The sequence below is a fragment of the Odontesthes bonariensis genome, chromosome 23 (assembly GCF_027942865.1).
Source record: "Odontesthes bonariensis isolate fOdoBon6 chromosome 23, fOdoBon6.hap1, whole genome shotgun sequence".
Taxonomy (NCBI): Eukaryota; Metazoa; Chordata; class Actinopteri; order Atheriniformes; family Atherinopsidae; genus Odontesthes; species Odontesthes bonariensis.
Genome location: NC_134528.1, coordinates 27,277,732 through 27,292,301, shown reverse-complemented (window position 1 = coordinate 27,292,301; position 14,570 = coordinate 27,277,732). Strand labels below are relative to the sequence as shown.

The 14,570-nt window shown below is 41.9% G+C and overlaps 1 protein-coding gene across 3 annotated transcripts in view; it reads right to left on the bottom strand.

The window, feature by feature from the left end:
- Nucleotides 1-4,020: 4,020 nt before the first annotated feature.
- The window catches only part of tmem94 (transmembrane protein 94), a 67,172-nt gene continuing 56,622 nt past the window's right edge, over nucleotides 4,021-14,570 (bottom strand). For all 3 annotated transcript variants that reach the window (XM_075457023.1, XM_075457024.1, XM_075457025.1), the window contains 5 exons: nucleotides 6,760-6,923; nucleotides 6,484-6,578; nucleotides 6,309-6,402; nucleotides 5,963-6,133; nucleotides 4,021-5,731 (listed from right to left, as the gene is read on the bottom strand). In XM_075457023.1, coding sequence (XP_075313138.1) covers nucleotides 5,659-5,731; nucleotides 5,963-6,133; nucleotides 6,309-6,402; nucleotides 6,484-6,578; nucleotides 6,760-6,923 — 597 coding nt within the window. In that variant the 3' untranslated portion in view covers nucleotides 4,021-5,658. The remainder of the gene's footprint in view (nucleotides 5,732-5,962; nucleotides 6,134-6,308; nucleotides 6,403-6,483; nucleotides 6,579-6,759; nucleotides 6,924-14,570) is intronic.

The following is a 14,570-nucleotide window of genomic DNA, read 5'->3' as shown; positions in this document are numbered from 1 at the left end:
TACACACTAATACACTTTTAAGCAGTAGTTAAGCACCTATAAATACTAAATTCATAATATATTTATTTTTATTATTTTTTTTTTTAACCCCTTGTCCTTGTCTGAATACCGTTTATGCCAAACACATTTGCTATGCCAAGGAAAGCTTTATGAATGTAAAGTTCCCCTTGATGCCCATCAACTCCTTATTTATTTATTTATTTTTGTTACAAAACTTAAAATGTGATAGTGCTGAACCGGACCAGGGGACAGAGAGAGAGGGAGAGTGAAGAAGGAAAAAAAAAAAGAACAGAAATACGAAGAGACAAAAACAATAAAAAATCAGACAACCAGCTGCTACACCTGTAAAAACAAAACTGAAGACAATCTACGGCTTTTGTGGGGAATCCAGCCTTAGAAGCACCAGGAGCACCTGTAGGCAGACAAGCAGAGAACAAACACACAAACAATAAAACAAAAAAAAGCAGGAGCAGCAGCAATCACATATAATACAACTGTGGACACAGATTACCTTAAACCACAGGACAACACAACAACTGCTTAGCGAGCATGCTACTGGGCTAATGAATGTGTGTGTGTGTGTGTGTGTGTGTGTGTGTGTGTGTGCATGAACATGTAATACACATAGATGGTCCCACATAGGTCCCCCCCCCCCCCCAGCAATCAGGAGCAGGCCGAGAGGGCCCCCAGACCCAGGCCACCAACAGCCCCCAAGGAGCACAGAACCTGGGAAGCCCACCATAGGGACAACTACGCATCCACCCAGAAGACAGCAGAGGAAGCTCCCAGACAGAGCCTCCACAAACATAGGGCAGAGGCCCCCCGGTGACCCGAGGTGGCAGCCTACCAGCCCCGTCAGGCCCCCGCCACCCAGACATGGGCTGTGCGCCGGAACCAGTCCCCGCGAGCCCGAGCGCCACCAAACCCCCCCGCAGAGGCCCCGCCCAACACCCGAGAGGGCCAGGTGCCCCAGACAGCCAAGCGCAGTGGGCCAGCGCATGCCCCTGTGCCCCTGGGCAAGCGCCCCGGGTGTCAAGACGTGCCCACAGGTGGGTGAGGCCGCGAGCAGTGGGGAGAGGCAATGCCCACCCCCATCAGGAACAGCACAAGCAGGCCAGAGGACAGCAAGACCCAGACCCAGACACCCCATAAATCATATAAGAAAAAAAAAAAAAAAAAGTAAATACAAAAATTTGATCATAAAAAAAAAATACAAAAATAAATAAACACACATCCACACACACTCGCACAGCACATGCATCCATCCCCCAACTCCGCTGGGGTGTGGCGCAGTGGGCACATCCGGGGGCCAGCAGCCCCCCAGCCACCACAGACCCCGAACCAGCAGGACAACTCCTCCTCCTGGCCCCCCCCGCCCCAGGCAGCAAGCAGGCAACAGGGGAGCGGGAAGACCCCTCCCCTCCCCCCTCTGGCTCTTTGATATTTCCTAATAGTGAGCATTTAAAATTGAAGGGCAAGCAACCTTGTGGAACTGGGAGCGCGGCCCTCCGGGCAGCCTACATACCCAAAGAGCCCCGCCCACCAGATACCACTCAGTGCTACCACCCCCCAAGACCTAATGTGTGGGGAGAGAGGCTCCCCCGGAGAGGGCAGCCACATAATGGCTGCAAAAGGCACCCCTGTTTCCTGGGACCTGCCACAGAGCAGGAGGGCCCGATGTTCACCAGGTCCCGGGGGCCGCAGCGTATTCCACTTGGCAACCCGAAGGTTCCCACATGCCCCACCCCAGACGGCCCCGACAAATAAAGAAAAGAACAAAACAGACAAACAACAAACAAACAAACAACAAAAAAAAACAAACCACACTGTCACTCCAGTCACAGCAGCCAGGGCCCGAGACCCACCATCACCCAGGTCCATCCAAGCTGCCCCCAACAGGGGAAAAGCACCGCCACAGTCCCCGCACACCACCACACCCTAACAAAGAAAAATATTAAGCTTCTCAAGTGGGACTGACGAACACAGATGGGTTGGAATCAGCTCCCATAGCTGTGTGAGAAATGTCTGGGGGGCTCGCATTTCAGAATGAGAGATCCGGCCTACTTACCAACATAGGTGGCTCAGTCACTACCCTTCTGCGACAAGGGACAGCTGGAAGTTGTTGTTGCTGGAGTTTTTGAAAGAACAGGATGAGAGAGAGGCACAAGAAAGAAAGGAGAGTAGTGACAGAGGGTTGAGAAAAATCTCTTTTTGAAAAACCTTTTGGTTGGGCTGCAAGCCTGGCTCGGATGCGGTTTGCTTGACAGCTTGTGGTGGTCTGCATTTTTAGGCAAGAGCTCTGCTCCATCATCTTCACTTGGTCCTGCCTCCTCCATTTCCTCTTCCTCCAGGATGTCATCTGCTTTCACACAAATATTGTGGAGGGTGCAGCCGGCTCCTACAACTTTAGATGCGAACAGAGGCCAGATCTCAAGTGCCCTCAGAAAAATGGAGTGAGTTTTAAAAATGCCAAAGGTATGTTCAACGTTTTGTTGAACGCCTGTTGAATCTTTCTTCCACGCAGCCTGTACATAACAATAAAGTTGAAAATGCTTGAGTCACAAGTACCAATGTGGTGTATGTAATTATAGGTAATATGACCTGTAGATAATTACTTGCTACAGGCTGCCGATATGGGGTAAGTATGCAGACAGGATGCTTAAAATGAGCATATCCCCCATCTCCTGAAAGCAGGCTTCTTAAAGAAGCCTACTGGTGGATAAAGGGCGTGCTTTTACATAGATGAGCATCTCAGGACAAGTGCATCATGCACAAAACCTGCATATCCTACAAATATATCAATAAAGATCCCTTTGGCATCACAGACACCCTGCAGTATGACCGAGTGGAACAGCTTCCTGTTGATATTCAATTTCTTTGGTTGCTTTGCAGGAAGAAGAATCCATCAATGACACCAGCAGCACAGAGGAAGCTCTTCTTGACTTGCCAGCAAGGCGTGCAAAGCCAGTACCCACCCGCTCCATGTCTGGATGATTATTATTTCCTCCACAACATAATGGGAAATCCTGCAGACAGTGGCAGTTGGCATTGCAAATATGTCTGCAGTTTCCCTGTAGGAGGCCCCACAAGCAAGCCAGTAAAGGCAGAATCTCTATCTAATGGCTTCATCCGTGTGGCTTTTGCCATTTCAGCATTTGGACCAATGTGACAATGCTGATTCTGGATAGGCTGAAGGCAGGCCTTAGGTCAGCTTCTGAAAATAACATGTCCAGGACTGGCACATTATTACTTGTTTGAGAATATCTCCTTATAGGACCTTGTTCCTGTTTAAACAAAAAGAAAAATATTTGTAACTTTGTAATGTTTTCATTCCCATGTATTATATGTATTCATGTTTTAAGTAATTGCTAAAATATATTGTCACTGAGAAACACTTTCTTTAAAAATATTAAAAACCGCTTGTCCATTACTAGCTAAAAGTTCACTGTATTAGGGATATATTTGAGTTCAAGTCCGTTTAAGGCTCGACTGAAAAACTTGATGGGTTTTTAAAGGGGGGCATGTAAGACAGAATGATATAGACTTGAAAATAATCATATGGCCATAGGGTATGAACGTAGAGTTCTGTATTCAGGCATGATGAAATGAACTCAGTAGTCAGCATTTATAGGAAGGTGGTGAAAGTTTGTATTGGACACGATGACAGAATTATATTTATTAATGATAATTAATTCAGTAGCATGGCAAATCATACTTAAGCACTGCTATCTACTATGCCATTAGTAAATTAAACATTAAACAAATCTGCACTGAGAGAAGTGCACCAAGAACAACAGATGAGCCATCATAGTAAAGCATACCAAAAACAACGGTGACTACAAACCAGTTCCTTTTAAATGTTTATTTCTTGTTTTTGGTATACACTCACACTGCTACCTTACGCATCATTTTCCCGCCAATGGTCGCTTTAAAAGCCCTCATATTGCGACAGGGAATAAAGATATTATTAATATAAATTATTCATTTTAATGTGTCTAAAATGAAAACACCACCAGACAATGCATTGCTGACTATTTTATTGACAATATCATTGTGGGGATAAAGCTGAAGTGACATGATAGCCAAGTTTAGCTTTGACATCATCAAGTATGCCACTGTCTCAAATGCAGAAAAACCGTACAACGTCCTCGAATGTACATTCTTCCAACCTGAACTTGCCAAGTATGTACTACCAAGTACAAAAGTCTGTACTTGGTGTACTTGGTATTGAGAAACGGCCCTGGACTCACTAGTTAGCCACATTCACATAAGGCCACAATGATTTTTACCATGATAAACAAGTGACAAAGGATATTGATACTGAAAAGAGATGATAATGTGACATTTGAACTGTTTCTGTTTAAAGGACAAGATTTTCTGAAGGCTGTGGTGTTCTGATTAATAGGAAAGAATATCAACATTTAGTAGTCCATAGAGGGCCTGAATCCCTTTAGAAATCTGTGGTGGGAATTCAAATTCAGAGTGACAACAAGAAAGCTTTGCCATCACTAACCTAAAGGTTGACAATATTCTCACAGAATGGTGGTCCCAGCAGGGACATGAAAGAAAAAAAAAAAAACTGTGAAAAAAGGTAAAGATTTTATTGCAATTCTTACATTAAAAAAATAAATCTTTATTACTGACACTTCTAACCTGATGTCATACCATTTAAAAAAAATAACAAAACAAACAAACAAACAAACAAACCATTATGGCACGTGTACGAAGGTATGCAGCCTTGTTGAGCTAAAAGAATAAAAGGGGATGATAGATGTTTAAGTGAACTGAACCAAAAAGCTAAATTAAAAGCAACTCTCAAGCTTGCAGAGCCTAATATTGGCTGAAGAGTGAGGGAGAAGAGACAACACTACTTATGTAAAGACATTTTGAAATAAAAAAATATAGAATAAAATTAGGGTATCATTAAACTTAGTGATTCTAAAAGTTTCTAAATAATTTTGAAACATTTGATAAGCGTAATAACCCAACAATTAACGACAATTTAATTTAAACAGCTCATCCATGTGATTATTTTATATTTAATGTAGATATTGGGGCTTCTGTCTTTTCTTTTCAACCCAATGGGTTACCATTTAATGAAAAAGACTGAAATAATGTTAAAATCAATAATAGCTAGACTAGTTGAAGATCTAATTATATACCACACGGCATTCTGTGTTTCATTCAAATAAAACTGCATTAAAATGAACTTTAGCTCAACAACATTTTAAAGGAAAGTAGTTTAAGTGAATTGTGAGAGACTTGTAGCATTCCCAGAGAACCATACATAAGTGTTTCAGACAGACAGAGAAGAGGTGACAGTGAGTGACATAAACCTGTTTAGAAAACATTCCTCAAGCCATTCAAAACTAAAATCAGACAATAATTCCCGAATTTGACTCTTTCTTTCAGTTTAAACGAAGGCTTTGGAATTTTTTCCTTTTCCTAGTCTTCACATAACTGACCATCCGTCGACCAAGAGCAAGGAACTTTAAAATGCATGTAAAAGTTCCCACCATATCTGTTCCACATTTGTTGCAGTTGGGTAAAGTGATAGTAGCTGGGTACCACAGTGTGTGCACCCTGCTCTCTCCTGTTTTCTGGAGGAAGACAACTGGCTCCAAGTATTGCCACAATATCATCTTCTAATGGTGAGCATTAGAATGGAGAGTTCATCCCCAGCTTGGTTTCAAACTGTAGCTTCTGTCTCTTTTGGTAGCGAACTCGGACCCTAAAATGATCAGAAGAGACAAATAAGAACACATAACTAAGACAATTTTGCAATCTGCTGTGTTTTTCCAGCTTCACAACTCATCCTTTTTCTGAGAAAGATGTAAATAAACTCAAATAATTCCAGAATGATTCCAGCTTCTTGTCAAACAATAAAAAACTTTTACATCACTCTGCTCATAGGTTCTCCCTATTAATCTGACTAACCTAAAAAGCCTTATTTGATTCATACCTTATCTCGTGTAGCTTCACCACTTCGTTGACCACCACCACCAGCAGCGGGGACAGAGAGGCCAGCAGCCAGGCTTCCAGTGGGATGCTGCCTAGATTAAAGGTCAAGAGGCTGTCCCGGTCACTCCACAACTGATAATCCACTGTGGCTTGAACAATCTGTCCGAGCAGTCTGGTAATAAAGGAAATGAAGGTTAACAGAGCTGGAAAAAAACAGCTATAAAAATAAAAATCTTGATCTTGATATTAAAAATTGAGATAGCTGAACTAAATACAAATGAAAAGTAAATCTGTGGATTACACATATAACATTACATTACATGTATTTAAAGAATAAGATAACTTACACAACAGGTACAGTGAGACACCACCAGCTATTGCTAAAGGGACTCTTCTTCCACAGAGGCTGTGAGCGGTGGACATAGCTGATGGAGATCACCACTGTAAACAACAACAACAACAACGTAAGAGAACGCTTTATTTTAAGAATGACAAAAACATTAGACTTTGACCTGTTTATACCAGTGTGTAACACAAGGAACCCAGCCATAAGTTTCTGGGTCAGCAGCAGGCCATTGGACAGCTCGCCGAACCAATTAAGAGCCTCATTTGATGAGCTGGAGTCACAAAAGAGACACTAGTTATAAGACAGCTTATTAAAATCTGGCTTTTCTCTGAGCAGCACACATCAGTTTTTTAATTTTTCCCTCAAAAGCTTCCAATATTGTGCAATTACAAATGAGCCAACTTGAGGCAAAGAAAACCTCTAGAGTATTGCACATAGTGTTCCTCATGTACCTGGCTGTGTATATAGAGCCGCAGTTGAACATGCTGTTGTCGGAGAAGGTCAAATTTCTTCCCGTGGGGCAGACTGCCTGGAGTGTGAAGCCAAAGGCCAAAAGGTAGGCACACACAGTCAGGCCAAACTTCAAAACGAAACAGCCGAGGAAGAAGTTCCGAGTCTGTTTAGATGACATAAGATAATGGCAGGAAAAAAGAAAAAGATTAATAAAACAGTTGATTTTCATTCCAATATGTATATCCATCCATTATCTGCCGCTTCCCCGGGGGTCGGGTCGCGGGGGCAGCAGCTTAAGCAGAGAAACCAAGACGTCCCTGTCCCCGGCCACTTCCTCCAGCTCTTCTGGGGGGACCCCGAGGCGTTCCCAGGCCAGCCGAGAAGCATAGTCTCTCCAACGTGTCCTGGGTCTTCCCCGGGGCCTCCTCCCAGTGGGACGGGCCCGGAACACCTCACCGGGGAGGCGTCCAGGAGGCATCCTAACCAGATGTCCGAGCCACCTCATCTGACTCCTCTGGATGCGGAGGAGCAGCGGTTCTACTCCGAGCCCCTCCCGGATGACCGAGCTTCTCACCCTATCTCTAAGGGAGAGCCCAGACACCCTGCGGAGGAAACTCATTTCGGCCGCTTGTATTCGCGATCTCGTTCTTTCGGTCACTACCCACAGCTCGTGACCATAGGTGAGGATAGGAACATAGATTGACCGGTAAATTGAGAGCTTCGCCTTCTGGCTCAGCTCCTTCTTCACCACGACGGGCCGGTGCAGAGCCCGCATCACTGCAGACGCCGCACCGATCCGTCTGTCAATCTCCTGTTCCATTCGTCCCTCACTCGTGAACAAGACCCCGAGATACTTGAACTCCTCCACTTGGGGAAGGATCTCATTCCCGACCCGGAGAGGGCATTCCACCCTTTTCCGGACCATGGTCTCAGATTTGGAGGTGCTGATTCTCATCCCAGCCGCTTCACACTCGGCTGCGAACCGCTCCAGTGAGAGCTGAAGGTCACGGCCCGACGACGCCAACAGAACCGCATCGTCCGCAAAAAGCAGAGACCCGATTCTGAGGTCGCCTGTTGAGTTGTAAATGCATGTTATGTTAGTTATCCCATTTATACTCTGTCTTTTATATTGATCAAGAGTTTTAAGCAAAGTTGTAATTTGCTCATTTGTGTTAAGGTCGTAAATTCCACTGTTAGGAATGCGGCCTGAAACTGGATCCCCCTTTCCTCTCTTTTGAGAGCTGTTGTACACACCCACTTCAGAATAAAATAGAGGAGGTGTGAGGAGATGGTCAGAGTGATCAGGAAGAAGCTGTGAAAAGCTGTCTCCTCATCAGCTCTCCTCATGAGTTAAAAAATCCTAAACGTCTCTCTCTTCTTTATAAATTTGTAGGTATTTGAACCTGACATTTAATTGGTCCTTCGAGCCAGATTCCAAGAGATCTGAGGATTCCAGCGGGCGAGGTAGAATCCAGAAAGACCGTGCACGGCTAAAAGACTCTAGTGAGTTTTTTAAATCCTTTTCCAGGACTGGAGATCGGCCTGCCCACTGGAATCTGAGGATTGACGGAAATCCGTGGAAGAAGGTGAGAGACAACGTTGTAGGTGAGTATGTTTAAACTTAAAAAGAGAAGCGTGAACGAAGGTTCAGCGCGTAAAGAAACCCTGTAATCCTAGGCGCTGACAGGTTAGTAACAAAACTAATTAGTAGGACGGCGGAGTCCTGCGAAAAAGACGCTTAAAGTCCGTAACAAAACAAATTGTTGAGGACGACGGAGTCCTGAGAAAAAGGCGCTTAAAGTCCGTAACAAGTACGGTGTGAATGTGAATGTGTGTAAGGAGAGCGAAAAATATCATTTAGATATTTTTCCCCTCATAAAATACAGCAGGAGTGTAAGCAGAGAGCCTCTAGTGGATGCAAAGGCAAGAATCTTCCACTCGAAAGAGTTGAAGTGAAGGTTACCACAAGAGGAGATTTTTCTCTGCTCTGCTGAATAAAAAATAACCAGTTATTAGAACACCCTAGGTGTTGAAAAGCTGGACTAAATTTTCAAAATGGGAAACGGGGGAAGTAAACATTTAAAAAAAAAAAGAAAGTGTCTATAAAGAAGATAAAGAAGTAAAGAAGATAAATAGTGCAGAGAACAGATATTATGCAAACATTGAAAATTCATAGAAAAGCAGGATCCTGATAAAATTGAATTCCTTCCAAAAAGAGTAAAATATGGATTTAATGGAAGCGTAAAATACACAAAAATTAGTTGTGCTGCAGGATGAAATTATAACAAAGAAAAAAAGGTTGCCCAAATGATAAGCAAAAAACTGGCAAGTCAGAGTGGGTTGGTGCATGTTACTGACTGACTAAATGAATTCAGAAATAATACTGAACTGACTAGAGACTCGACAGAGAAACTTCGAACTGACTTCTCCACTGAATGATATCTGTCTGACGTTGACGGCAATGATAACTTTTTAAGACTGGACAGACTCCGACGGACAATTACTTTAAAGAAATTCTGCTTTGGGAAGGAGATTTTGGAGTGTTTTAGTGATTCCTAGAGTATTTACATTGAGAATAGTTATGTAAACTTTTGTGGGAGCTCTAATAAAATAAATTAAAATACAGTCCATGCCCATGGTTTTATGAGATTAATTAATTTAAATTAGCAAAGTGAACTATTGATTTAAAATTCAAATGAAATTATATATTATCAGGGATATAACGAGGAAGAGAAGGAAGGCATAGAGGATGTAAAATTCTGGTTGATTCAAGCAGAAAAGAAAGAAGGAACTAGAGAAAGTAAACGCAGGGAAAGAAAAAGTCAAACCGCACCAAAAAACCGAAGTGATGTTTCACAGAAAGGAAGATGATGAAATGGTGGTTTGTGTGCGGAGAATGCAAGTGGAGCAAGTAAGTGATAGATGATAGAGATTATGATGGACAGATTGTTGTGAAAAGGACAAAGGAAATCAAGGCAGGAGATTTCTTTGTTCTTAAAGAAGCAGGATCACGTCATTATTATTACACATTAGATCTGCTAGACAAAGATCCAGCTAATAAAATAACAGCCACAGCCCTATTAACTGAAGGGAAGAATGTAGTTTCCAGATTACAAGATTATATGTTAGTAGAGGCCTTGCATGTTACTTTTTGGTATAAAAATGATGAAGATTAGGAAAAACAATTAAAAAGAGTAACTCCAGACAAAATAAATAAATTAAAAAGAGAGTGGAGATCTCATTAAGCAAAGATAAAAATAAAAAAAAATCAGAAATGGGAGGCTCTGGGTACAGGGAGAAATAGCTACAGACTAAAAAAAAAACAAAAACAAACATCAGTTAACTAAAGCTTTGTTCTGGACTGTTCAGGTCCATGCAGGAGTCCATTTGGACTCACAATCCACATGGGATGTTAAGAACACAGACTTTAGTGACTCAGACAAAGCATTCCTGAGCAGGGTCCCTCATAAATTATCTACTAATGTTGGACAGATAACAGAAAACTCTGCCTGTTCAGATGAGTGCTAAAACGGATATTAGACAGAATCCATTAAAACAGGATGCTCAAGATGGAATAAAACCAGTAATTGAAGATTTAATAAAAGCAGGTGTTATAGTTTCGTGTAATAGTTCACCGTGTAATACACCAATATTCCCAGTAAGAAAACAGGCCCCATCCATCGGATGGAGGATGGTGCAAGATTTACAAGCTGTAAATCATGCTGAGAATACAAAGAGCTCCCTGTGTTTCCAGATCCTTACGCTTTGCTGAATGCACTCAGAGGAGAAGTTATGAGTGCAAGTAATGGCAAAGTTTGTTCCTCCAAAAGGCAGCCAAGTCCTGATAGATATAAGTAGATGACATTTTACTGGTTTCACCAGATGAGGAAACATGCAAAATAGACACTCTAGCTCAGTTGAAAAACTTAGCTGAAGATGGTCACAAGGCGAGTAAAATAAACTACAGCAAACCTTTTATTCAAATGGTAGACTGCAAGGGTCATTTTATGACCTCAGTGTTAACACAGCAGCATGGAGCAAAGTTGAAACCAATAGCTTATTTTTCATCTAAACTAGATACTGTGGCATGGGCATTATGTGTTTGAGCCGTAATAAGCTGCATTAATGACTGTAGATACAAGAGCAACTATAGTGCTGTTCCATCCACTTATTTTAAGAGAGCCACATGCAGTATCAGCCTTATAACTGCAAACAAAACATGACTGTTAGGAGCTAGCAGAAAAAAAATGCGAAATTAAGAGCAAATCTACAAGATCAGCCATTAGCTGATGGAGAAGTATCGTTTGTAGATGGGTGTTCCATGAAAAATGAGTTTAGTAAAATGATAACAGGATATGCTGTGGTGAGTTCCACCACAATTAAAAAAAAAAAATCATAATAATAATAATAAGCACAGCAACTACTATCTAATTATTCAGAGCAAGCAGCAGAATTAGTGGCCCTTAGTGAAGCATGTAAACTAATGATAGATAAAAAAGTAACTGTGTATACTGATAGCCAATATGCATATGCTACAGTACATACTTTTAAAAAAAATAGAGGAATGGTAACATCTATAGGAAAACCCGTGACACATGTAGAACTATTAACAATGCTAAAAAACAAAAAATTAACAGTATGCAAATGCGCTGCGCATACATCTAGCACAGATTTTGTCTCAAAAGAAAATGCATTTGTTGATGAAACGGCTAAAGCAGCAGCAGGGTACATTGAAATAATAAATGTAACTCCAGAAGTATCACTCCAAGTAGAAGTTTTGAGAGATATTTAACAGCAAAGCCACAGTCAGAAATAGATGGCTGGATAAAAAAGGAAGCTACACTGAAAAATGACGTCTATGTATGACGAGAAAAATAAACAAATAAACAAAAAAACCTATCCTAGAGAAAAATCTATACAGATGGGCTGCAATATTGAGCCATGGCGTAACGCATGTCTCAAAAGGAGGGATGGTGGTATAGGTACACCAACATTATGCTACTTATGGATTTAATACTTATAAAAAAAATTGTAGAGAGTGTTTGACATGCGTTAAGCATAAGCCTCAGGGTAATCTGAGGCCAGGCTTAAGGTGCTTTCCAGAACCTAAATACCCCTTCCAAGTAATTCATATGGATTATATTGAATTAAATAGAAGTGAGAGAAAAAGGTTTTGTTTAGTCATGATAGATGCATGTTCAAAATGGATAGAACTCTTTCCAACGAAGAATCCAGATGCACTAACGGTGGCAAAAGCACTTTGCAGGGACATAATTCCTAGGTATGGAATTCCTGAAAGAATATATAGAGATAATGGAACTTATTTTGTGAACCAAATTATGAATAGGATTGGACAAATGTTCCACATTGACCTAAAACACCACTGGTGTATCATCCACAAAGATCGGGATTAGTAGAAAGGATGAATGGAACAATTAAAAACAGACTAAAATCAATGTATGGAGGAAACAAGAAGCACATGGACACCTTGTGAAACTCTGTTTGGCAGGCCATATAGAATTCCTAATTTTTAGAATACATGGGAATTAAATGATGAGAGTAATCTATCTGATAATATGAGAGCAACGCTAGAATTAAGACAATAAAAAAACTGATTACTGATTACCAGGTTTTGCTCACCACTCCCACAGCAGTTAAAATAGCTGAAAGAAACACATGGATACACTGGTCTCATTGTAAAAAGGTCATTGAGAGTAAGGATAAGTAGATAGCAGGTCTCTGTTGAACTCATGAACCACAGGGAAAGTCCAGACTTCAAAGGGGACTGTATAAATTAGTATACAGTCGTCTCAATGCTGGTGAAGATTGACCACAGCCCTGTGATGGCCCTGTCACACTGTTGCGTATGGCACTAGCGTATGCCAGCGTATGAAAATTATCACTCATACGCTGGTATACGCTGACATACGCTAGGGGGACGTTAGCCATAGGTTGTATACGTTTCAAGCACGCTGGCATACGTTGGCATACGCTGAGGCAGAAATACATTTTTGAACATGCTCAAAACTTTTGTGCGTATGCGAGCGTATGGTTAATACGCTAAGCATACGCTAGGCATACACTGAATACGCTAGAGGTACGATATAGGTACGTTACTGATAGGTCGAGAACGCTGGACATAAGTTGCCATACGTTGGCATGAAGGTGTACCGTACAGCTAGCGTATTTATAGCGCATGAGTAACGTACTTCTAACGTATGTCTGACGTATGTGCAACGTACATCGACATATTGGCGTATGCCTGACGATTGAGTAACGTATTTGACGTACAACTAGCGTATTATTGACGTATGACTAGCATTTCCCCAGCGTATTGCCAGCGTTTTGATCAGGTGCATGTATAGACTCCAATTTCTAGCTTTTCTTCAATTCTTCGTGGACCTCCGACGAGAGAAGATGGAAGTAGCTCTTCTCCAACATCAGTATGATCTGATCGATTTGGCACTTCACCAGATCCAAGACAACAGAATCAGAAGGACGGGCGGAGATGGAGGCAGCAACTGACATATCTGAGGCAACCGACGATTCACGGGAGCGGTCAGGAGGAGGAGTTGGGGATCTTGATCACTCAGAAGCATGTAACTCATCAGCCGCAGGTGCATCAGGCATTTCAGCAGGTTTGGGTGAGAATGATTCTTGTGTTTTTTTGCGTTTTCCTCGGCCCAGGGCCCGGGCAAACGACGATTGCTTCTTGGGAGGCATGATCGAGATGAATGTCTCGAGAGATGTTGATAGCGCGTCGTCTACTGCAATAATGGAGCAATGTGGAAAGGCTGCTGATATAGGCGCGTTGAAACGTACGCTGGGCATGCGCAGTTCATATGCTACTCATACGCTAGTCATACGCAGAGTACGCTGGTTATACGTTGTTCATTCGCTGTCCATACGCTGACCATAAGCTACTCATAGGTTCAATACGGTAAGTATACGCACAATTCTTTATTTTCAAGGACTTTTCGTGTGTATGAAAATTATATTATTAATTTTCATACGCAACTCATACGCTTCTCTCATACGCAACAGTGTGACAGGGTCATGACAGTCCTTAGGAGTTTAAACAGGGATTCTCCTAATTTACTACAACCTTAGACCTGTGAAAGCATTTGGGAGTGGTTCTTGAGGAGACAACTGCCATAAGATTGAGAGAGCAAAGGCCTGTATATACAAAGACTCCTTTTTGGAGAGAAGGGTAGACAAATCCATTCCCTATCTTATCTGGACCAACAAATCGAAGTTGACAACTTACCCTCATTCCTCACAGAAGACTGAGATGAGTGCTATATAGATTTCACTCACAACCAAATTTTGGTCTATTTACCTCTAGGTGGAGAGAGGTGAAGGTGGAGTGCTTACAAGACTACTGACTATGTTAAACATTACAGATCTATCATAAAAATGCAACAGAAAACCGATGAAATTATCTTAATTGTTAACTTGACTAAAATCACCCTTTTCCCCCAAGCTATACACAGAGGGCAGATTGTCCTGTGTGAGCTTGACTGCACCGGTGGGGGCTGGTGTGATTGCAATGGTGCTGGGGGAGGTCTCTGATGAGAGTGGTTCAGAAGTTTTTGGGACAAAGTAGTGACTGGTTTTTAATGACTGAGATTGCAGCTAATAAAGCACAAACAGATTGTGTGGTATGTTTGGGTCCTAGACCCATTCTCCAAGTTTGTCTCTGCTCTGATTTCACCTGAATGTTTACTAGAAGTAATGAATAAAACTAGGCCTAGCAACACCAGTTGCACTAATTGACACTGTTTTTCCATTAGCTTCTCCAGATAAAAAG